This window comes from Chrysochloris asiatica, unplaced genomic scaffold (assembly GCF_000296735.1).
Source record: "Chrysochloris asiatica unplaced genomic scaffold, ChrAsi1.0 scaffold00075, whole genome shotgun sequence".
NCBI classification, from domain to species: domain Eukaryota; kingdom Metazoa; phylum Chordata; class Mammalia; order Afrosoricida; family Chrysochloridae; genus Chrysochloris; species Chrysochloris asiatica.
The window spans coordinates 13,379,808-13,402,500 of NW_006408593.1; the positions used below are offsets into that span (position 1 = coordinate 13,379,808).

The following is a 22,693-nucleotide window of genomic DNA, read 5'->3' on the forward strand; positions in this document are numbered from 1 at the left end:
CCCTAATAAATATTGAGAATGTGTTCTTTGTGCTAGACTCTACCTCTGGGTCAGGTGCTGTGTGCCATTTGTCCTTAGGCGCCCAGGGTCTGGCACCAGTCATTGTTTTTGTTGTTAAGTGCCTTCAAGTCACTTCTGACACATAGTGACTCTGCATTGGGTTGTCGAAGAGAAGCTGGTGGGTTTGAACTGCCAAACTTACAGCTCAAACTGACCTTGTGGCCCTTAACACAGATGACAAAAATCATCTCACCCAGGACCCAGATATTACGGTGTTGTTAAGTGCTGTCAGGTAGGTTCTCACTCAGCAACCCTGTAAAGGTTTTCCAAGTAGCAGCTGGGAAGTTAGAACTGCCCACCTTTCTGCCCAGTGCATTATCCTGCAACCAGGACTCCGGGACCCAGATGAGGTGCACCTTGGGACAAGGTTATACTTTTTAATAAAAAGACTATATGTACTGCAAGAAGGTTCGCTGAGAATAACTTTAATCGCTCAGTTCCTGGTTGGGGGGAAAGGGTGGGGATGGGTAAATGGAGGAAGGGGGTTTATGCTCAGAGGAGGCTTCAATTTACATAGGATGATGACTTGGAACTCCCGAAGTACGACTGATTGTACTAAGCAAGGCTGACCCTTCTCCGTCAGGAGCTCGTGGCTTTCAGGAGCAGGACTGCAGTCCGGGTGGGAGGCGAAGCGTGGGTCTGGGAAGGGGCTGATGGTGGGGAGGAGTCGGGGAGGCGAGACCTGGCCCGCCACAGTCCAGCCTAGGGGCCTGGGCGCGTCCCTCCCTGTGTCCGGCCGGGCGAGGGGTTAATGCTATGGCCGGCGCGGAGGCCTGGCGGGTTCGCGGCCCGGCAGCGAGTTCAGTGGGGCAGGGGGCGCCGCTCGGCCAGGCCCCCGCGGCCCAGCACCTCCCCGCTGAACTGGTAAGTGAGCTTCTTCTTGACCTTCTTCACCTCGCCCGTCTTGCCATAGTTGCGCAGCGCGCGGGCCATCTTCTGGTAGGTCATCTTCTTGCGGTTACCTTTCTGGATACCCCAGCGGTGCGCTAGCGCCTCCTTGTGCTTGGACGAGAACTGGAAGGTGCCCTTGTCCTTGTCCACCCACCAAATGCTGTCCTTCATGTCGCCGCTGCGGAGCAGGTCCAACAGGAACTGGTACAGACGGATTTTCTTCTTGCTGCCTGTGAGGGAGGGGCCAAGGTAGGTGGGAGGGGGCAGGCCCTCCAGAGGGACCCCCTCTTCGAGCGGGGTGTGGGAGAATCTGGGGATAGCAGGGTCTGGGGAAACTGCGCCCCCGGGCTAAGGACACATGTACACACAGCACAGTGGAATGCACAAACACATACTCACAACTCCAGAGATAACTACACAGTACAGAGACAGACATACTCAAATACACCCAGACACAGTGCCAGACATACACACACAGCACAGAGACACACACATACACTCACACACACATACACTCCACAGGCTCATATACTTACACTCACAGCAAAGAGACACAACACACACACACACACTGTGTGCATGACTGGGTCCCTCAGCCTTGGCTGGGTGTGATGGGGCAGGGTGGGTCAGGACTGGGCCCCTACCTGTCTCTCCGTGCAAGAGGCCAGGCCCTGGCTCCAGGCCATCGGCCTCTCCATCCGACACCTCCAGTGGAGGACTCTGTCGTTCGCCCTCCTCCTCATCCGAGCTGGGCTGAGGTGGGGACAGGGAGGGGTATGGGGGGCACATCCGGGGCAGGTAGACCTGGGCAGGTGCAGAAAAGGGAGTTAAGTCAATGGAAGCTGTTGGGTGAGGCAGAAAGGTTAGGAGGAGGCTGGGAAAGTGGGGGTCAGTCAGGGTTACCTGCACAAGGACTCTGAGCTGGGGGGTACCAGTTGCTGGGCCCCCTGGCTGAGGGCTGCATGGCCTGTGAGAGGCACCTTTTTCTCATAAGCACAAAGGCCAAAGGTAGGCCTGGGATCAGGCGTGGGCATGCTGAGTGGCCAGTGAGTGGGATCTGAGAGTGAATAAGGTGATAAGTCCATGAAGAGGCCATGGAGGCCAGTGAGGGACATGGAGGTCATCAGAGATCACTGATTGGGAGGTGGGGTCAGTGGGGAGAGTGACGAGCCGATGGAGGCCAGCAACCAGAGAGTCAGATGTAAGTGAGACCAGTGCGGGAATTATCTGGGGTCTGTCTGCCCACGAAGTGTGAAGAGATAAGGGTGAGGGGTCAGGAGGTCAGTCAGAGGGTCAGGAGGAGCCGTTGGGGCTCCGGCCGCCGTTGGCGCTGTGGGGCAGGAAGCCGGGTTGAGTAAGAGGCTGTGTCAGCTTCCTGTGAAGCTCTAGGCCTCACCACAGGGATGGGGGCACGCACCTGGTGTCCGAGGCCTGTGTGGGGAGGCACCATGGGGGTGTCGAGGACGTGCATCTGCTCAAGCTCCATGTGGCGGTAGAGCTGCTGCAGCTGTGGGGGCTGTACACTCTGCAGCTCAGTGAAATGGTTCTCGGCAAAGCTCTCAAACTCGCTGTGCACATGGTGAGGGTGGAAATCCCAGTAATGGTCTATGGAGGGCAGGAGAAGGTTCCCATCAAACAGAAATGCACACAGAACCAGGAGTCGGTTCCCATCAAACAGAAACACACACAGAACCAGAGCACCCGGCCTCCGTGTGCCCAGCTGGGGTCAATGTTGAAGGCACACCACCCACTGGTATTCCGTTGTCAGATGTCATCCAGTGGATTCTAACTCACGGTGACCCCATGTCTGCAGAATACAACTGACCCACAGGGTTTTTAAGGCTGTGACCTTTTAGAAGCAGATCGCCAGGCTTGTCTTCCTAGGTACCTCTGGGCAAGTTCCAGCCACTAACTTTTTGGCTGGTAATTGAACCCTTAACCCTTTCTTTATACCACCCAGGGACTCCTGTGTTCACTATCTTCATTTGACAGATGAGGACAATGAGACTTGGAGAGTCTGCATCACATGCCCAAGAGTACAGGCCCAAGGTCTGATCGCAACCATTCTGTCCTGCTTCTGTGGCCACAGAATGCACACTTTTGAGCCAAAGAATCTGAATCCTGGCTCCGCCATTGACTTATTGGGTGACCTCAAGGTACATACACATCTGGGCCTCTCTGGCCGCAGTCCCCTCACCTGTAAAATGTGGATAATGGTTGATGTTTTAGGAACAATGAGTCTATGTTTTAGAAAGTCCTAGCTTAACACAGGAGTCTTGGTGTGGCACTGTGGGTTAATGCACTGGAACTGCATTTGGCAACGTTGGAGGTTCAAGCTCACCAGCTGCTCCTTGGAAACCCTATAAAGGGTCACTATGGTATGGAACCAACTCGATGGCACTTAGCAACAACAACTACAACAACAGCATAGCACAGGACCAAGGAGTCTGGTGGTACGATGGTTTAGTGCTTGACTGCTAACCAAAAGGTTGGCAGTTCAAACCCACCCAGTGGCTCTGTGGAAAAAAGACCTATTGATCTGATCTGTAAAGATGGCAGCCAAGAAAGCCCTATGAGTAGCCCTGCTCTGCCACATGGTCCACCCTGAGTCCAAATCGACTCGGCGGCCCGTGTGTGTGAGTGTATCTATGGGATTGTATGTGGGATGTGTGTGTGTGTGTGTGAGGGTATGTGTGTGTGTATAGGAGTGTGTGAAAGTTGGGTATATGAGTGTGTGTGTGTGTGTGTGTATATGAATGTGTGAGAGTCTGGGGTATGTGTGTGTGTGTGTGAGAGAGAGTCTGAGGGAAGTATATGAATGTGTGTGGGGTATCTTCCTTTCTGCCTCCCGCCTGTCTCTCTCACAAACACATACTCACTGAAACACTTCTAAGAAATTAAGCACAATTTTAGCTCTGGACTGAATATCAAAGGACTCATGCTCTAATCCTGGTTCTGTGGTGGATTTGTATTGTGCTCCTGGACAAGACATTTTCTGTCCCTCAGCCTCCTCTGAAAGTCAGGGATTTAACTGTGCATGAAATCATTTGGCCCCATGATCCAGGCAGCGCAGACTCCCACCCCTGAGCACAGGGCATAGAGGGAAGATTGTGCAGCATGTCAGAGTTGGGCCCAAATCCTTGTTCTGCCATTTGCCACTGTGTGACACCAGGCAATTCTTTAGACCTCAGTTTCCTCATCTGTTGTTGTTTTTGTTAAGTGTTATCAAGTCAGTTCTGACTCATAACGACCCAATGTAGGGTTTCCAAAGAGCAACTGGGGGGTTTGAACTGCCAAGCTTGTGATTCACAGTCCAGTGGAGATCCTACAGTGCCATACCAGAAGTCTACAAAGATTGTTGTTGTTGTTAACTGCTATCAAGTTGGTTCCAACTCAGAGCAACCCTATGTAGCGGGATTCAAGAATACCTGGCCCACGGGCTCTGGCTCTGCCAAGGCAACCGGAGGTCCAGCCACCACATTGTTATTGTTGTTAGGTGCCATCGACTCATAGTGACCCTATGCACAGCAGAATGAAACACTGCCCAATCCTAGGCCAACCTCACAATTGTTGCCACACTTGAGCCCATTGATGCTGCCACTTTGCCAGTCCATCTCACTGGGGGTCTTCCTCTTTTTCTCTGACCCATCACCTTACCAAACATGATATCCTTCTCTAGCAACTTGTCCCTCCTGACAACATGTCCAAAGTATGAGAGACGAAGTTTGGCCATCACATTAGGGGTGAGTTAATTAAATGTTTGACCAAATATTGCGGGCTGATTTTTTAAGTTGATCATTTTATGTGACCCACAAATAATTTTGGCAGTGGAAAGATTCTCCACCCCTGCTGTATGGGGTTTCCAAGGAGAGACTAGTAGATTTGAACCACCAACCTTGCAGTTCAGTGCTTATCCTACAGTGCCACACCAGGACTAGTAGCATGGGTTAATAACTATACCCACCTCATGGACTTGGTGGGAGGATTCAATGGCTAATGAATGCAAAGTACTTAGAATGGAAACTGACACAAAGCAAAACTCCATAAATGTTAACTGTGATCATTATCATCATTATTATTATTATAAATATTGCATTCTTAAAAGTTTGGCTCAGCACATGAGCAAGTAGCAGACATGGGTTGTTAAGTACCATCGAGTCAAAAGCAGCTGGTGAGTTTGAACCTCCGACCTTGGGGTTTAACCCAACATTGTGGTCTAATGCCTTATCCCACAGCACCACACCAGGACTCCACGGCAGACACGCAACATATGTTTATTTCCTCCTCTCCCCTCATTCCCTACCACTTTCTGGGCACTGAGAAATCATTTTCAGGGACCTGCCTAAAACTTTCTCCCACGGGCTGAAGTTGGGGCCCCAGTCTTGTACCATGAGGATAGGGAGGGACTGGTTGTGTTCACCTCTGTGTCCTCAGTGAAGTGCCAGGTGGTGCAAACAGTTAAGCACTTGATTGATAACTGAAAGATTGGCAGTTCAAACCTTCCTAGAGGTGTCTTGGAGGACAGGCCTAGGGATCTGCTTCCAAAAGAACACAACCTTGAATACTCTGTGGGGCACAATGTTACTCCGAACACTTGGGGTCACCACGAGTCAGAACAGACATTTTTGGGGTTTTTTTTATGTCCTCAACAAATATTCCTAATGAATGAATGAGTCCTACCTAGCCTTCTAAGGAATCTGTGTGACTCTTCTCTATGAAACAACCTAAATCCGAAGGGAGACAGAAAAAGACTCAGCTTGCCCTTGCTGAGGGAGAGGTTGCCCTGTCTCTAACGGGGCATGGTCTGGAGCTCTGGGTTTAGTAAGTGGAGCCAGGTTCCTTTTTAGCTATGGACCCTCCCTGCGGCCCCTGGCCTTTCCCATTTTGCCTTCCCCTTCCCAGACTGAAGTACTCAAATCTTCGTAGGATGCCTTACCAACTCTGCCCATTAATCCTCCATCCCCAATCCCACCTCAACTCCAGGGTTAGGAGGGGGAGCCCTGAACCCATGTAGCTCTCCAGGTGTGGGGTGAGAGCTTCTCAACTGCTTTCTTTCCCTTCCCGCCCCCACTGTTCTAGCTTCTCATCCCACCCATCAGGTCACTCTGGTGGTCCAAGAGGAGGCGAGCATTTCTCAAGATGAGCCCAAGGACACCTGCACCAGAATCACTTGGGAGTTTGGATAGGTCTGCAGATTTGAGGTCCCAAGGTAGACCTACTAAAGCAGAAGCTTGGAGAATGGAGCTGGGAACCTGCTTCTAACAGGCCCCTAGGGAGATTCTCTTCCTCTGTGATGCTCCAGAACCCTGCCCTGGGGTCCCTCAAAGACTGCAGTAGAGACTCCCAAGCTACAATTGAAGTTTCAAAAGGCCCAACGGAAAGTTTGCCTTTGCCCTTGATTTGAGTGCTCAGGCAATTTCATCATAAACACTGTGTGTCTGGTTGCAGAAGCTTTCCAAATAAAGGGTTTTCTGGGGACACACAGTATGAAGAGCACTCCTGGGCTCTTCAGACCTCCTTTCTGGGTCTCTCTCATCAATACATTGCTTTACTCCCTTTTGTCCCCTTCCAGGGACACCCAGGCCATCCTGCTATTTTGGATCTCTTAGCATGACTATTTGCTCCTTAAAAGAATATAATGCCATTTGCAAAGCTCAGATAGCTCTGAGGCCAGCTTTCTGTAGCCCTTTAGGCAGGCAACACATCATAGACCTCAAGTGATATTTGATGAAATGACCAGTGAAAGCGATCTTTAGTGTGTGCTTTATGTACCAGGCATGGCACTAATTACCCCATTATCTCACCTCAGCTTCAGCCAGCCATAGCATGGGCTTTCTTTTGCACAAGAAGAAACAATGACTCACAGAGGTTAAGTCCTTTATCCATAAGCAGGCTCTGGTAGACTCAGGATCCAAACCTACCTCTGCCTGACTCCAGGGACTGAACCCTCACCCCAAGACCATATCACTTCTGAGGAATGAAATGACTGATAAAAGCTTTCACACTCTTTCCTAATCTGTGGTCCCTATAAATACCACTTACATTCTCCACCAATGGGGTTTCTCAGAAGGCTTCCCTGCCCCCTATGTACAATACATATGAGCATCGAGGTGGGGACTGTGTAAAACTGAAGGAATTCCTTATTGTATGAGGTGGTGCATCTTGGAGGAGAGATGATGAAAACTTTTGTCTCTTTGGGCATCTGTACAATGAGATGAGGCATGTAAGGATAGTAACTGTTTCCTCTGTGTTCTTGGAAAGTTACAGTGTTCAGGAGTAGGTCATGTTCAAGTGCATCTTTTTCCCATGCCTCTTCCCATCTATCCTACCACTAGAGTCCATTGGGACATATGTGTCCCACATAGTATTTCTCAAAATCTATCGTACCTGGCAAATGTTTTAAAACACTCAATGATTCAACATGCATTCTATTAGCAAAAATGAATAAATTATGTCTTGTAAATAAAAGAAAGTAATTTGGTAGTGAAAAGGTAAAATCAATGGAGAGACTTGATCACTAACTATTCTTATCTATCTGTCCACCATCATCCATCCATTATCAACCCATCAACCATCTACCCGTTATCCATCCACCCTTTAGCTATCCATCTGTCCATCCATGCACGCATCGCTCACTATTCATTTAGCCATCATTATCCCATTATCCATCAGCCTTCCTCTAAACAAGAGTCCAAACTGGGTGCAAAGTCCTCCCTACACATTCCTATTGTCACTCAGTTTTTGATGTCACAAATGCCCATGTTACCAGGACATAAATAAATGATACTCAAAGTAACCCACAACCTCCAAATTCTAGCTTCAGTTGCCCGCTTCTTTTTAGAACAGAAACCCCAGCCTGAAACGCAGGGAACTTCTAGATCAAGGCTGAATGAAGATGAGCAATCTAGAAAGAACCTCTCAGGAAATCATGGACCATTGAACTGGGGGTCCTGAAGGCCAGCCCCTGCTGCACATTGTTTAGATGTGGAAACTGAGGCACTCATTGCTTTCTACACCGTATCCTAGTTATTAGGGTTTTAGTTATTCCCTCTGTTACAAAGATGGATCTGGGAGGAGCTGGTTTTATTCATCCCACAGCACTTAGCAAAGTGTCTGGCGTATAAAAGATGCTTGATAAGTAGTTATTAGATGGATAGGTTGGTGGGAGATGAGTGGAAAGTTTGGTAGGTGGAGGGAAGGAGAGTTGGATGGGTCGATGAATAGATAATTAGATGGTGTGTGTGTAAGTTAGTGGATGGATAATAAAGGATGAATTAGTGGTTGGAAAGATGATGGATGGATGGATGGATGGATGGATGGATGGATGGATGGATGGATGGATGGAGAGAAGGAGCCGTGTTTTGGAATTTGGCAAATCCTGTTAGCTCTATCCTCAAAATCTATACTGAATCTGTCCACTTCTCTCTATCTCTTCTGCCACCACCCTTGTTCAAGCCACCATCATCTTTTGCTTGGATTATCCCAAGAGCTTCCTACGTGTTCCCCCTGCTCCTTTTCTTATCTGTTTTCCATCTGTTCTCCACACAACAGTCTGAGGGATGTTTGAAAACGATTTCTCAGACTATGCCATTCCATGCTCAAAAGCTTCCAGTGGCTTCCCATTGTGTGTAGGATGAAATCCAAACTCCCAGCATGGCCTCGAGTTCTGTGTGATCTGGCCCCATCCAACCTCTCTGCTTCATCTCAGCATCATTCCCTCACCTGCTCACCACCACTCATTGACGTGAGGTCCCCATGGAGGCCCCTGCTTTTGCACTTGTTCGTCTCTTCTCTTTTCACGACCAGTGCTTTCTCTTCATTCAGATTTCAACTCAACTGCCACCTCTTCAGAGAGACCTTTCCTGACCACCAAAGTAAACAGACCCATGCACAAACACTCTGCATTACATTTCTCTCTAAAGGTCTAAATGATATGGGCTTTCTGCTCCTGAGAAGATTTATAGCCTCAGAACCCCTATACAGGGGTCGCTATGAGTCAGAACTGACTTGATGTCATTTAACAACAACAACAAAGGATAGGATATGTCTAGTTATTTGATTGTTTATCATCTTCTGCTCCCCCCTCTGAGTTGTAAGCTGGTCTGAAATGCTCATCAGGAAATTGCTACTGCCTAGAACAGTCTGGTCTATGGTGTACAATCAGTGCATATTCGACGGGTGGGAAATGACCCAATTAACCAGCCACAGAGCCCTCTGCATCCAACACATTCTCCTAGCTGCTTCATTTTGCCTGCAGGGGAGATGTGGTCAAACCAAGATACTACTGCGTATTAAGAGTTTATTCAGCTTTATGCTCAGTACTTCACACTACCTCATACATTATATGTATTACCTCCATTAATCATCACAACTCAATGGTGGTGGTGGTTGTGTGCCATGGAATGGGTTCCGACTCATAGTAACTATGTGTAGGATCTCCAAGGCTATAAATCTTTACAGGAGATAAAAGCCCCATCTTTCTTCTTCTGAGCAGTTGATAGGTTCAAACTGCTGATCTTGCAGTTAACAGCCCAACTTGTAACCCCTACACTACCATGAAAGGAGCTCTGGTAGCGTAGTGGTTACGAATCGGGCTGTGAACCTTGAGGTCAGCAGTTCAAAACTACCAGCTGTTCCACGGGAGAAAGATGAGGCTTTCTGCTCCCATAAAGATTTACAGCCTCAGAAAACCTGTATAGGGTCTCTATGGGTTGGCACCAACTCAACGGCACATCACAACAACCACACTGCCATGACGCCTTCACAACTCAACAGGGTAAGTAGTTTCATGCTCTCAGCATTGTAGATGAGGAAATGGGCTCAGCGAGGTTAAATTCTTGCCCAAAGTCTAAACAGCTGGAGAGTGATGGAATGCAGGTCCAATTCCAAAGCCTTTATATGAAGCTTCACCACCGAAAAATGTAGACAGAGTGCAGGCAGGAACTGGTGGAAGGATGTGTGTGTGTGTGTGTGTGTGTGTGTGTGTGTATCTCCACTCTTGAGTCTTCAGACAATACCTTCCTACAGGGTCTTAGAGAAGGGTCAGACACCCTGGGTGGGCAAAGACTAGGGACAATGCCTGAGGCCCCAGGGGACATTGGAAGAAATAGGATGAGGGCTACTTTCTCCCTAAGTTGTCTGGGTTTTCCACAGAAAGGATTCGTTCTTGTGTAGCTATGTTGTTGTTAAAAGCCGTCAAGTTGGTTTCAACTCATAGTGATCCTATATAGGGCTTACAAGGAGTTGCTGATGGGTTTGAACAGACAACCTTGTGGTTAGCAGTTGAGTGCTTTTCTAACAGCACCACACCAGGAGTCCTGTGTAACTATATTTGAACTTAAAGACAGGGTGCTCAGCTAACTAATCAGGAATCATTCCTAGATCCCTGGATGGTGCAAATGCTTAATGCACTCACCTACTAACAGAAAGATTTGAAGTTCAAATCCATCCAGAGGTACCTTGGAAGAAAGTCCTTGTGATCTGCTTTTGAACAAGCTGTCACTGAATATCGTACTCCTCTGAAACACATGTGCTCTCCATGAGTCAAAATCATTTGACAACAACTGGGCACTGAGCAGAAAAACAGGCTTTCTCTCCAGGGCTCACCCCATCAGCCAGAACCCCAAACTTAACTGGCTTCTTAATGTGTACACAGTACCCTCATCTTACAGGAGCAAAAGCTGAGGCAATAGGCCCAAAGGAAACACATCCAAACCTGTGAAACGGACGGAGAGGGATATTGGACAGAGCAGAGAAGATCCCAGGCAGTACTCAACTTGCTGGGATCTGAGTGAGCCTGTTGTCTGAAGCCACCAGGGGGCGCCAATCATCAAGCCAGAGGGACCATCTCTGCGCTTCACCCAGTGTTTGCCAGAGGGTGTGTGGGTTACTGAAACCCTGTCCCTTGATGAGGGAGCTTTTCTAAATTGTCTGGATTTTCCACAGAGAGGATTATTTCTTGTGCAATTATAATTAAATTTAAAAGATTGAGTGAGGGTATTTTAAAGCCCTGTGTGCTACAGACAGGACCTTAAGGTGTGTCTGTCACCTACTCCCAAGATCTGTTACCAGCACCAGCTACCATCCAGTCGATTCCAATGCATAGTGACCCCATGTGTTTCAAAGTAGAACTGTGCTCCATAAATTTTTCAAGGTTGTGATCTTTTAGAAGCAGATCACCTGGCTTTGCTTCTGAGGTACCTCTGAGTGGGTTTGAACTGCCAGCCTTTTGGTTAGTACTTAAGCATTTATCCGTTTATGCAATCCTGGCTTCCAGGTTGTCGTTGTTAAGTGCTGTGGAGGTGATTCCAACTTATAGCGACCCTGTATAGGTCAGCAGTTCAAAACTGCCAGCTGTTCCGCAGGAGAAAGATGAGCTTTCTGCTGCCGTAAAGATTTACAGCCTAAGAAACCCTGTACAGGGTCACCATGGGTCGGAACCGACTCCACGGCACAGAACTGTTAATAGAGTTGCTGTAGAATGGCTGGTGGGTTTGGACCTCTGACCTTTCAGTTAGTATTTCAGTGCTTGCTTATCCTACAGCACAACACTAGGCATCCAGGTAGAGTCCTTTATAAAGGTGTGAGTTCCAGGTAAACTGTGTGCAAGGTTTGGCATGGAGATGTGAGAGCCCAAAGAGTGGACTCCCCGCCTGAAGTACCCTGTGGCCAGCAGGTGACGCGGAGTGGTGGGTATAACTGATCCCGAGTTGTAACCGTTGGGTGTGAAGCCTTCCTCAGTGGTGGCATCTAGCACACACTGCCCTCTGGGGCTGCAAACACCACCCAGGCCTCGGAGAATCCTCCTGGGAAGCCTCACCCATTACCAAACCACCTCACCAATGTCAGCTGACCCCTTACAGCCCCCTGCCCAGATCCCAGGCATCTAACGCCCCTCTCTTCTCTCCTGGATTTGTCCCAAGAGTGAGGCTGGGCCTGGGGTGGGCAGTTAGACTAGATAGAAGGGTGCCTAACCCAGCCCTTTCCCCTGCTCCTTGCACACTAGGGCCTCAGAGTCCCTCAGAATCTCTCCCTTAACCCATGGTTCTCAAGAAGGAATGACTGTGAGCCCAGGGGAGACTTGGTGGTCATTATTTGGTGGTCATGGCAGGCTGCACTACTGGCACCTAACGAGGGGATCTGGTAGGATGCTGCTAAACATCCTCCAAGACACAGGGCAGCCCTACACCAAAAAAGGATCAGCACAAAATGTCAACAGTGCTAAGGTTAAGAACAAGTTTCGAACCACATACAGAGGGGTGTGGGGATAAAGGAGGTGAAGTGGGTGACAAGTACCAAGAGGAAGAAGGGGGGAATTGGAAGAGCGGGAACAGAGTAACTTTGTGCAAGGCATTGAACTTCTCAGCCTCGGTTTCCTCATTTGTAATAAGGCCACAAGGGTTGGACAAGAAAATCTATGTGGAAGAAGTTAAGCTCAGGCATCAACTCACAGCAAATGTTCAATAAATGAAGGTCGGGAGAGAGGGAAGCAGGGGTGTGGAGACTTAGGAGAGTGGGTCCATTTTCCCCTCTTCTCAGAATTCTGAAGATGTCCTGGAAACCACGTCTTCTTTCTCTCCAGACAGGAGAGTGGCCAAGCCAGGCTGGGAAGGGGGTTGTAGCATGAGGGGTCCTGTACTCACCACTGTGACCTTCTCCATCACTGCTGATATAGGGGTAGTAATCGTGTGCTGGGCGTTGGTACAGATCCGACTCATAGGGAACCAGGTCATCCGGAGGCTGCTGAAAGAGGAGGGGTCAAGTCTCAGACTGGTGGTGAGACGTCAGCAAGGCTTGCAGCCCCCCCAATATGTTGGGTACAACCACCCTCCCTTACCAAGGGGCCTCTTTCTGCTTGGAATGGAAGAGGTCAGAGTCACAGAGAATAGAGCAAGGCAGTGGGGTGATGGCCCAGGAGAGCAAGCTCTTTGGCTCCTGGAGAAAAGGATGCTGGGAACCAGGAGGACCAAAGAGGGCCAGGCCTGAGGGGAGAGCAGGGCTCTTCCACCTACTTAGCAACCCTTCCCTCCCACTCCCACCTACACTCAAACCTGTATGTGTGCACTGTCTCACATACGAACCCTCTAACATTGATCGCACCCACATCCCTTAAACGTAGGCACACTACGCACACTTCCCACACCCATTGACACCCACCACCCCACACACAAACCCACACATTACAGTTACTCAACTCAAACCCACTGAGCATACAAACTACCCCCACACAGCCACATACAGTAACTCTCACATTCATACACACACTGTGGCCACACATTAACACATAATCTGTTGGACACTCTCACTCCCTGTAGACACACACATGGATTGTTGACACTCGTCAGATGGAGAACATGCAGACCCACAGCCCATCCCACACTCAGCACTCCCCACTGCCCACGCCTCTCCACAGCCAGCACCCAGGCCCCAGCTCAAGGCGACATTCACATGGGGTCTCAGCGTGGGGACCTAGGGGTGGCCACGGCTTAGACCTGCTCACCTCCTGCCACACCCTCACTGGGAGACTCTCTCCTGAGGGATCCTCCTCTTCCTTCCTCCCCTCCCCTACACACCTCTCCTCCCTCTTCCCCCTCCTCATCCCTCCGGTCCCCCTCCCCCTCTCACATTGGCACAGCCACAGGGACAAGCACCCTCCGACCTCTCCCCGCCCAGGCACTGTGTGCCCAAGGATTGCACAACACTGACTTAGGCCTACAGAGTTTGGGTCTGAGGGACCAGGACTGACTTGGGCACAATCTTTCTCAAGTGGCATTCAAAAGTGATCCTTTGAGACTTGGAAGGGGCTGAGGGGTCTGGTGGGGGGGCCCCAGAGGTCGCTGCCTCCCTCCTGGCTCTAACTGGAGCCCAGGAATTGTGAGTTAAGGTCAAGGGACAGAGACAGAGTGGCCAAACCCTGACCATAGCTTCCGGAGGCTGAGTTGTCTCTGTCTGGGATAGCCACCGCCCTCCCAGCTGCCCAGCTTCGGGGGCCCCAGGTGGATGGAGAGAAGGGTGGGAGGTGAGGTTGTAGTCGATCCTGTCTAGCTGAGTGAGGAGCCAGGCTCCACCACTAAGCCTGGCTCTCGGGGTGTAAGGCCGGAGGTACCTCACTGGCTGGGGTTGGGCTGGGCTGGGAAGGGATTTAGACCGGGAAAACTGAGTCACATGGGCAGGCCCTGCAGCCAGTCCTTCCCAGCTACCCCTCGCCAGCCCAGGTCTGAGGGGGAGCAGTGAGAGGGGTCATTCTGAAGGACCTGTATCTGACCTCTGCCCAAGGCTACAACTGTCAGCGAACCAGGGAGCAGTGGGAGCTGCCTCAGTCTGAAGTCCTTTTCCTTGTCATTTCCTCTCTGGGGTCTCCAGAATTCCTGCATCCTCACCCCTAGATTAAGTGCCTCTCCCTGGCCTCTGTCCTAATTCCAGTCTCAGCCTTGTCCTCAGTCCCATCTTTGTTCTGGTTCGCCATGATCCTGGGCCCTGCCCCAGCCACTCCCTGCACCACTTTGCCCCAAATCTTTTGCCCCAAATCCTGTCCTAGCCCCAGCCACAACCAGCTCCTGTCCCAAACTTGTCCCTGCTCCACACTCTGCCCCTGCCCCAGCCCCAACCCTTGCCTCAGTACTTGCCCCAGCCTCCCCAGGACTGGTGGGCCAAAGACCTAAATCCTTTGGTCAACAAGAACCATGTCCTCTTTACCAGGCCCCATACGGGGCCTTGGGGACCCAGATTTACTTCAACTTCAGTCTCCAGGAGTCTCCAGGTCATGGGTGGAGACCTCTGGCCTGTTAGCTCTGTCCCTCAACTCCTTTCTGTCCTGGGGACCGGCTTCCCCCATGCCTGTCTCTCCATCAACTCTTCCTCTACCCATCTGCTGCCGCCTTCACCATCCACAGCCCAGAGCTCTGCCCTGGATTGGGCCTACCACCCAGCCCGTCCATAAATAACTGTTCAGGCCCCACGGATCACAGCCCCACCGAGGGCCAGCCCTCAGCCCCGAGGCAGCCATGGTCCCCTCGCTGAGTCTCAGACCAGGAGCTCCAGGGAGGAAATACCAACTTCCCACTGATAGCGAGCTGGGGGGCAGCGGATGGGCTGACAGTCTGGTGGACAAGCGAGGTCCCCGGGTTAGACAGGCGAAGGAACTCCAGTACTCACAGGGGCGACGAGGGGAAACCCTTCCATTTTGCACGTCTGTAACATCCAGCCGAGTTCCGAGCCGGTCAGGTCCCCTGCCTCGGTGGGGGCCACTACCAAGCCCCTCGAGATGGGGTGCCCCGTCGGGGGCTGAACGGACGTGAGGCGGGCACAGGGCTCGGGCCTGCCCCTGAGCTACAGGAGCCCTGGGTGAGCCCCCTTCCTTGACATTGCAGGGCCAGCACAAGTTCCTGATTTTATCGAAGGGCCTGCCACTGGGAGATAGTCCCCTTGGGGTGACATCACCGCCCCAGCGCTGTTTGCATAAATCTCTTGTGCTACAGGAAGTCTTGGGCTGGCTGGGGCAGGTGGTGCTCCAAGGGCTGGCCTGGGAGGCCATGGGGGCTAGGCCCCCTGCCCAAAGGAAGCTGGAACTGTGAGGGGCGGCCTTGGGGGCTGGAAAGGAAGGGTGGGAGAGAGGAAGATTAACTTCATCAGAGTAGGCCCTTGCCACCCCCAGACCCTACTGAGGCTCTATAACCCCCACACCACAAATGCCTGCTTCTCTTGAGACCCCACGTGGCTAACAGTCACGTTCTTGGGGTCAGAGCTGGTAGACGTGACCTCTTGGGGCCTCTACTTCCTCGGGTCAGCCAAGCTTACTGAGGGCTCTGAGCTTACTGCCAGGCCCTGGGCCCCAGTGCCCAAGTTCTGCTCCCTTCCCTCTGAGTCCCCTCCCAGTGGCTTCTCTCCCACCAGAGAAGGACCCAGTTCACACCCTTCCCTCCCAGATTCCTGAGTGCCACAAGCCCCTAGTGGCTCTGTCCTCAACACAAATATCTTCATCCCCCAACACTTCCTAGTGCCTGAGTTTATAAATCTAGTCTTCTTAGTTTATAAATCTCTCTTGTCTGTCCATCCATGTATCTGTTTTCCTATTAATCTGTTTATCTATTTTTCCAACATCCGTCTGTCTACCCATGATGCCAGTCATACATTTATCTATCCATTTATCTGTCAGTCCATGCATCCATCTACCTATCTGTGTATTTACTTCTTCATCTAGTCAGCTGTATACTAATATGTCGGTTCACCCATCCTTTATCTATTCATCATCTGTCTCTATTTCCAACTGTACATCTATTGATCCCTTGTATATTCATCCACCTGTCAGTCTGTTAATTTATTGGCTCATCCATCCATTCACCCATTCCCTCATCCATTCATCCCTTCACCCAGCCAACCAGTCAGCCACTTAGCCATCCATCCCTCCATCCATCCATCTATGCATTCTAGCAAAATTCATTGAGTTCCAGGCCCTATGCTGAGTACTAGGAAACAGAAAATTATTGGACAAGATTCCTGCCTTCAGAGAGTTCCTGATCTAGTCAGGAGGGTAGAGGAATGAGGAGTTAGTTAGTAGAGGCATTTTTCATAACTTTTCATTGTGAATTGAGTGAAGGTTTACAGAAGAGCTCGTCAGTCCCACATTCAACAAACAAATCATGCACTTTGTGTATTTACAGTGCTTGCAGTCCCCTCCATGCACCATCAGTCAACATATTTGCCTCTATTCACTTTAACTCTTGTACTCTTCCCTGTGTCTTCTACTCGCTTCATCTTTCCCATGCCAACCTCCCTCTTATTGTATATTGTCTCCCCCATCATTCAAGTTAACATGTAGAGGCATTTCTGACCTCCACCAAGCCCCAATCTGTTGGGATAACTTCATAAGCATTCAATTTTCTTCCCTATGTAGTCTTGCCCATTGCTCTATTCCCTTCCCACTAACACTAGTCTGCTCCTTCCAGCTAGTGGGATCCCCAAGTGTTTCTTTACTGGGAGCAAAGACCAGGGCATGTCATTAGACCTACTTCACTTCTATCTGCACTGATTTTTGCATCTGCACATAGAACTCTGCAAGGGGTCAGGTTTATAAGTCCCCAGGGCTCCCTAGGGCCTGACCAAAGCCCCTTCCCAGGAGGAAAGGAGAGATAAGACTGGCTTAGCATCAGCTTCATCCTCACTTCCTACCTCCACATCCACAAGGCCCAGGTGATTTGAGGTGGGATGGGATCATTACCTGCTCCATGGGAACCAGGTCCTGCTCAACGTGTCCATCCACCCGTGCATTTGTGATTGTCTTGGTTTGCTTGGTTTTTTAATGCTTGTTTAGTCACTCATTTGTAGGCTCTTGATGTATCACTGTAGGATCAGCACTATGAACCCCAAGGTTGGCAGTTCAAACCCACCGGCTGCTCCTCAGAAACCCTATACAGAGTCGCTATGAATCAGTACCAACTCAATGGCACTTCACAACAGCATTCACTCATTTATTCATTTAATCACCACTTTTTTTTAAACGGAAGGTTTCTTAATTTTATATACAATGAATTTCCTTTGTTGGATAGACATCTCAGATAATCCACTCAATGAATATCACTTAGTTCCACTTATATGATGACCCTCATATCCTTCACAGGAGTCCTGGTGTGGTGCTGTGGGTTAGTGCACCAGACTGCCAAGTTGGTTTGAACCTCAAGGTTGGTGGTTCAAGCCCACCAGCTGCTCCTTGGAAAACCTGTACAGGATCACTATGAATTGGAATTGACTCGGCGGCACTTAACAACATATCCTTCACATACTGATGGGAACACTGGTAGTACCAATAGAGACCATACATGGAATCAGACCTTGCCTGTGTGAACACACGCAGCAAGAGCAAGAACCCTAGCGGAATCTTCACCAGCAGTTCCAGTAGAGTTACATTTTGCTTGAGGGGCACATCAAGGCAAAGGGCACCAGCTGTTTAGTAATTATCTTCCGCTTGCTGGGCTCTGTGTCAAGTCAATCTTGATTTATAGCAACTCCATGTGATAAAGTCAAATTGCCCCATTGGATTTTCTAGGCTGTAATCTTTACGGGAGCTCTGGTAGAGTAGTGGTTACGAATCGGGCTGTGTACTGCAAGGTCAGCAGTACGAAACTACCAGCTGCTCTGCGGGAGAAAGATGAGGCTTTCTGCTCCCTTAAAGATGTACAGCCTTGGAAACCCTGTTCAGGGTCGCTATGGGTCGGAACCGACTCTACAGCAGTTAACAACAACAACAATCTTTACAGGAGGAGCACTGGTAGTGTAGTGGATTATGAACTGGGCTGCTTACCATAAGGTCAGCAGTTCAAATCTACTAGCTGCTCCATGGGAGAAAGAAGAGGCTTTCTGCTCCCATAACGGTTTACAGCCTCGGAAACCCTACGTGATTGCTGTTGTTAAGTGCTGTTGAATTGGTTCCGACTCTTAGCAACCTTGTATAGGGTTTCTGAGGAGCATCAAACCAACCTTGCATTGTCCTACAGTGCCACGCTGGGACTCCTTGGAAACCCTATACAAGGTCGCTGTGGGTCAGAACTGACTCTGGTATGTAACCACCACCCACCAGCAACCTTTATAGGACCCGATCACCAGGTCTTTCCCCCAGGAGCTGCTGCTGCAGCGGGTTAGTAGCTGAGTGCTTATCTGTTGCATCATCACCAGAGCTCCTGGCTGGGTCCTGTAAGGGCCTCAAACATGAACGAGGCTTGCCCCATCCCTCCTGGAGCTCAGGTTATAGACAAGAACAGACTTGTTAACAGAGACTATGATTCTTTGCTGGGCCGGGAGTGGGGAGGAGGGGAGCCACACATAGAAGGCTGCTAGGTGCATTGTTGTTATTGTTAGGTGCTGTCCAGTCGGTTCCAATCCATAGCGACCCTATGAACATCAGAACGAAACACTGCCCAGTCCTGCGCCAATCTCACGATGGTTGTTACACTTGAGCCCATTTTTGTAACCACTGTGCCAATCCATCTTGTTGGGTGTCTTCCTTTTTTTCACTGACCCTCCACTTTACCAAGCCTGAGATCCTTCTCCAGGGACTGGTCCCACCTGATAATATGTCTGAAGTATGAGAGACAAAGTCTGGTCATCTTGACTTCTAAGGAGCATTCTGGTTATTCTATCTGTATGCTAAGCATATAAGCATATAATCCAAGATGCTGGATGATATGAAGATGAACATGGTATCAGGATTGGAGGTGCATTGAGGAGTGATTAATTTGATCAGGGCTGGAGGGAATAGAGTCTAGGCAAAGCATCCAAGGGAAAAGGCATGCCTGGTTGAGGCATCTACCTGGGCCAAGGTGAGGAGGTGGGAAATAACCAGGGGATAGTGGGCCACTGGTCTTTGTGGCTGGTGAGGAGAGAGGCAGGAAACATAGCAGGACAGGAGGACAAAGAGCCTTGAGTGCCAAGCCAATGACCTGTAGAAGGGAGCCCCTAAAAGAGATCCCAAGGGTGATGGAGACATTTAAGAATGATAACAGATAATGGTTGAATAAAACTATGACCATAATTAATGTGTGAAGATTGCTGATATGGTAAATGTGCTGCTATGGATCTATTATTGTTAGATGTCATCAAGTTGATTTCAACTCTTGGTAACCCCATGTGACAGAGCAAAATGTCCTAAAGGGCTTTCTAAGCTATAATCTTCATGGAAGTAGATCACCACGTCTCCCTAATGCAGCACCACTGGGTTGATTCAAACCTCTAGATTTCAGTTAACAACCAAGCACATAACCATTGTTATTATTAGGTGCTGTTGAGTCAGTTCTGATTATAGAGATCCTATGCACACCAGAACACAACACTGCCCAGTTCTGTGCCAGCCTCTTAAACTACCATACATTTGTGGTAGTTTTGTGTCATGAAGTTGGTTCTGACTCAAAACAAACCTGTATAGGATTTCTGAGGCTATAAATCTTTATAGGAGCAGAAAAGGCCTCATCTTTCTCTTGAGGAGTGCCTGGTAGATTCGAACTGCTGACCCCATGGTTAGCAGTCTAATTTGTAACCCACGAAACCCTGTACAGGGTCGCTATGGGTCGGACCCGACTCGACGGCACTTAACAACAACAACAACATGCTACCTGAGCTCCTTACCATAGGAAATATAGAGGGAGATCCAGGGCTAGAAATGTCTGGAAATGGGTCAACAAATCCTTCCCCTTCCTCCAAAGTACACCAGAGACCTCTTCCCCAGGCCTCGCATCCCCGAAACTCTCTTCTGGCTCCCAAATCCTTCTAAGTTGTTGTTGTTAAGTACCATTGAGTCAGTTCCAGCTCATAGCGAGCCTGTATAGGGTTTCTGAGGAGCGATTGGTGAACTTGAACCACCGACCTTGAGCTTCAAACCCACCTTGCAGTCCAGTGCAGTAACCCGCTGGACCACACGAGGAGTCTGGGTAGTATAGCTGTCAAATCCTAAATAACGAAGAAGAGCAAAAAGGATCCGCTCATCCACTACCCAGAACTTAGTATTTTCTTAAAAAGGAAAACAATCAATTAAGCACCCATTGTGTGTAGCACCCTGCTAGGTGGTCTCAACACATCAACCTGCTACACCGAGGTCTAAGTGGCCAGTGAACTTGCCAAAGGTGAGTGCTCGCTGGTGAGTGATCTGGGGCATCAAAATTCGCTTCTGGAGCTCCAGGAAGGGAAGAGGCAGAGGAAGAAGAAAGACTGATAAGGGGAGATGTGGAGAGGAAAGGAGTATCCGGGAGGGGAAAAGGACAGTGAGCAGAGGAGAGGAAAGGAAAACCAATGGAGGAAACAGAGAGAAATGAGGAGCAGGAGACAAGAGGAGAGAACAGGGCAAGGATGGAGGGAGACTGGAACAGAGAGTGGATGAGGGAAGATGAGAGAGGAGACAGGACTCCACAGTGGCTGGGAGGTGACAGGGCCTCATTGTTGTTAGGCACCTCAGGTCGATTTCTACTCACAACCACCCTACATGACAGAGAGCAGTTTTGTTTTGTTTTTTAATTATTGTTATCTTTATGGGACCAAATCTCCAAGTCTTTCTTTAGGAGTCACCAGCCTTTCAGTTAGCAGTCAAGTGCTTAACCATTGTGTCACCAGAACTCCGTAATGGTGTCTTAAAGGTGCGCATCTCCCAGCCTCCTGCAGTGGAGGGAGGGACTCACCAGGGCTCACCCAGAGCATTCAAGCCTGGCCGGAGGCTCCATCTCACTCTCAGGGGCAGGAAATTGTCTGGAGGAAAAAAAAAGTCTTGGGGATTCCAGGGAATGAAAAGCAATTTTTTTTTTTTAGTTAATTTTATTGTTTGGATACATAATACATGCACATGGAACAAAAAGGTAAGCAGCCGCCCAGTTCCCCCTTTTAGTTAGAGAATCTAAGCAGACACAAGTATATTTATATATATAAAGTTTGTTTTACACAAACGGAAGCATGTCCTTGGAGTTTTTGCTTTGTGTTTTTCCCAAAAATTCATTCCATATACTTACATATTCAGTTCCAGCAACCATCAAGTTGGCTTCTACTCATGGCGACCCCACATGTGTCAGAGGAGAACTGGGCTTCAATGGCTGGTTTTCTCAAAAGCAGATCATCAGGCCCTTCTTCCCAGAGGGCTCTGGGTGGACTTGAACCTCCAACCTTTCAGTTAACAGCTGTGTTAACCATTAGCACCACCCAGGGACTTCTATTCCTTATATGTTGTTGTTGTTGTTGTTAAGTGCCATCGAGTCAATCCTGACCCATAGCGACCCTGTAGAGGATTTCCGAGGAGCAGCTGGTGAGCTTGAACTGCCAACCTTACAGTTCAAATGGCTTTGCAATCTGATGCATTAACCTACACAAGGACTCCATTCTTTATATAGAGAGCTTCTGTTTGTCCTTTTACATGACCATATAGTATTCCACTGTTTAGATGTCCTGTGTGAGATGCCATTCATATAAAAGATTATATATATATATAAAGAATATAGAGAGCATTTATGTACACTTTAAAGAATTATAAAGCTAATAAGTATGTAACTCCCGTTCAGCTGAGAAATAAAACATTGCCAGAGGCCAGGGAACTTTACATAAACCCTCATGACTCCCTCTCTTTTACTACGCTAATTTTTTCAGTAATTGCTTTCCTTAGCTTTATCACTTATGTAAGCATGTTCAACAACATAGTTTCATTCTTATTCTATCAAAATTTAATCTTTATAGAAATGGAATCATTTGTTGCTGTTACTTGCTGTCTAGTCAGTTCCTACTCATAACGACCCAATATAGGGTTTCCAGGAAGCAGCTGGTGGGTTTGAACTGCTGACCTTGTTTTTTGCAGTCCAGTGTTGATCCTACAATACCATACCAGGAGTCCTAATGAAATCATAGTATATGGTTTCGTTTGGTTTTTAGTTTGTGTGTGTGTGTGTGTGGTTTGGGTGAAAATTTCCAGAGCAAATTAATTTTCCATTCCATAATTTATACACATTTTGTTTCCTGACCTTAGTTGCAATCCCCTGAATTTAACAGCACTCTTCCCATTTCCTCCCTGGGTTCCCTGTTTCCACTCATTCTTCTTTCCTGCCCCTTCCTGCCTTCTGGTTTTGATTTTTTTGGCAAAGACTGCCCTTTTTGGGTCCTGCCTCTTTCTCCCATCATGTTGCTATATGTAGCTGTGGTCCAACTTCATTGCTCTATGGTATTCATTGTCATCATTTATTTAGCTAGTCTCTTACTAGTGTACACTTAAGCAATTGCCAGTGTTTTA

The 22,693-nt window shown here is 49.0% G+C and overlaps 1 protein-coding gene across 2 annotated transcripts; it reads right to left on the reverse strand.

Annotated features, from left to right (window-relative positions):
• Positions 1-567: 567 nt before the first annotated feature.
• On the reverse strand, positions 568-15,372 carry SPI1 (spleen focus forming virus (SFFV) proviral integration oncogene). 2 transcript variants are annotated; one of them, XM_006865090.1, is made up of 5 exons: positions 15,106-15,372; positions 12,594-12,690; positions 2,369-2,556; positions 1,596-1,755; positions 568-1,181 (listed from the first exon to the last, which is right to left on the reverse strand). In XM_006865090.1, the coding sequence occupies exons 1-5, from the start codon at positions 15,148-15,150 to the stop codon at positions 862-864; spliced, it is 810 nt and encodes a 269-aa protein (XP_006865152.1). In that variant the 5' UTR covers positions 15,151-15,372; the 3' UTR covers positions 568-861. The 2 variants fall into 2 exon arrangements, with proteins under 2 accessions (XP_006865152.1, XP_006865151.1); XM_006865089.1 differs by having other exon boundaries at positions 12,594-12,693.
• Between the last annotated feature and the right edge of the window lie 7,321 nt (positions 15,373-22,693).

Excerpts from the sequence above, each read along its gene's own strand:
- SPI1 (XM_006865089.1), bottom strand. The coding sequence starts at position 15,150 with ATGTTACAGACGTGCAAAATGGAAGGGTTTCCCCTCGTCGCCCCT. Across the intron at positions 12,694-15,105 it reads GGTTTCCCCTCGTCGCCCCT|CAGCCTCCGGATGACCTGGT; the intron begins GTGAGTACTGGA and ends CTCCTCTTTCAG. Across the intron at positions 2,557-12,593 it reads TGATGGAGAAGGTCACAGTG|ACCATTACTGGGATTTCCAC; the intron begins GTGAGTACAGGA and ends TGCCCTCCATAG.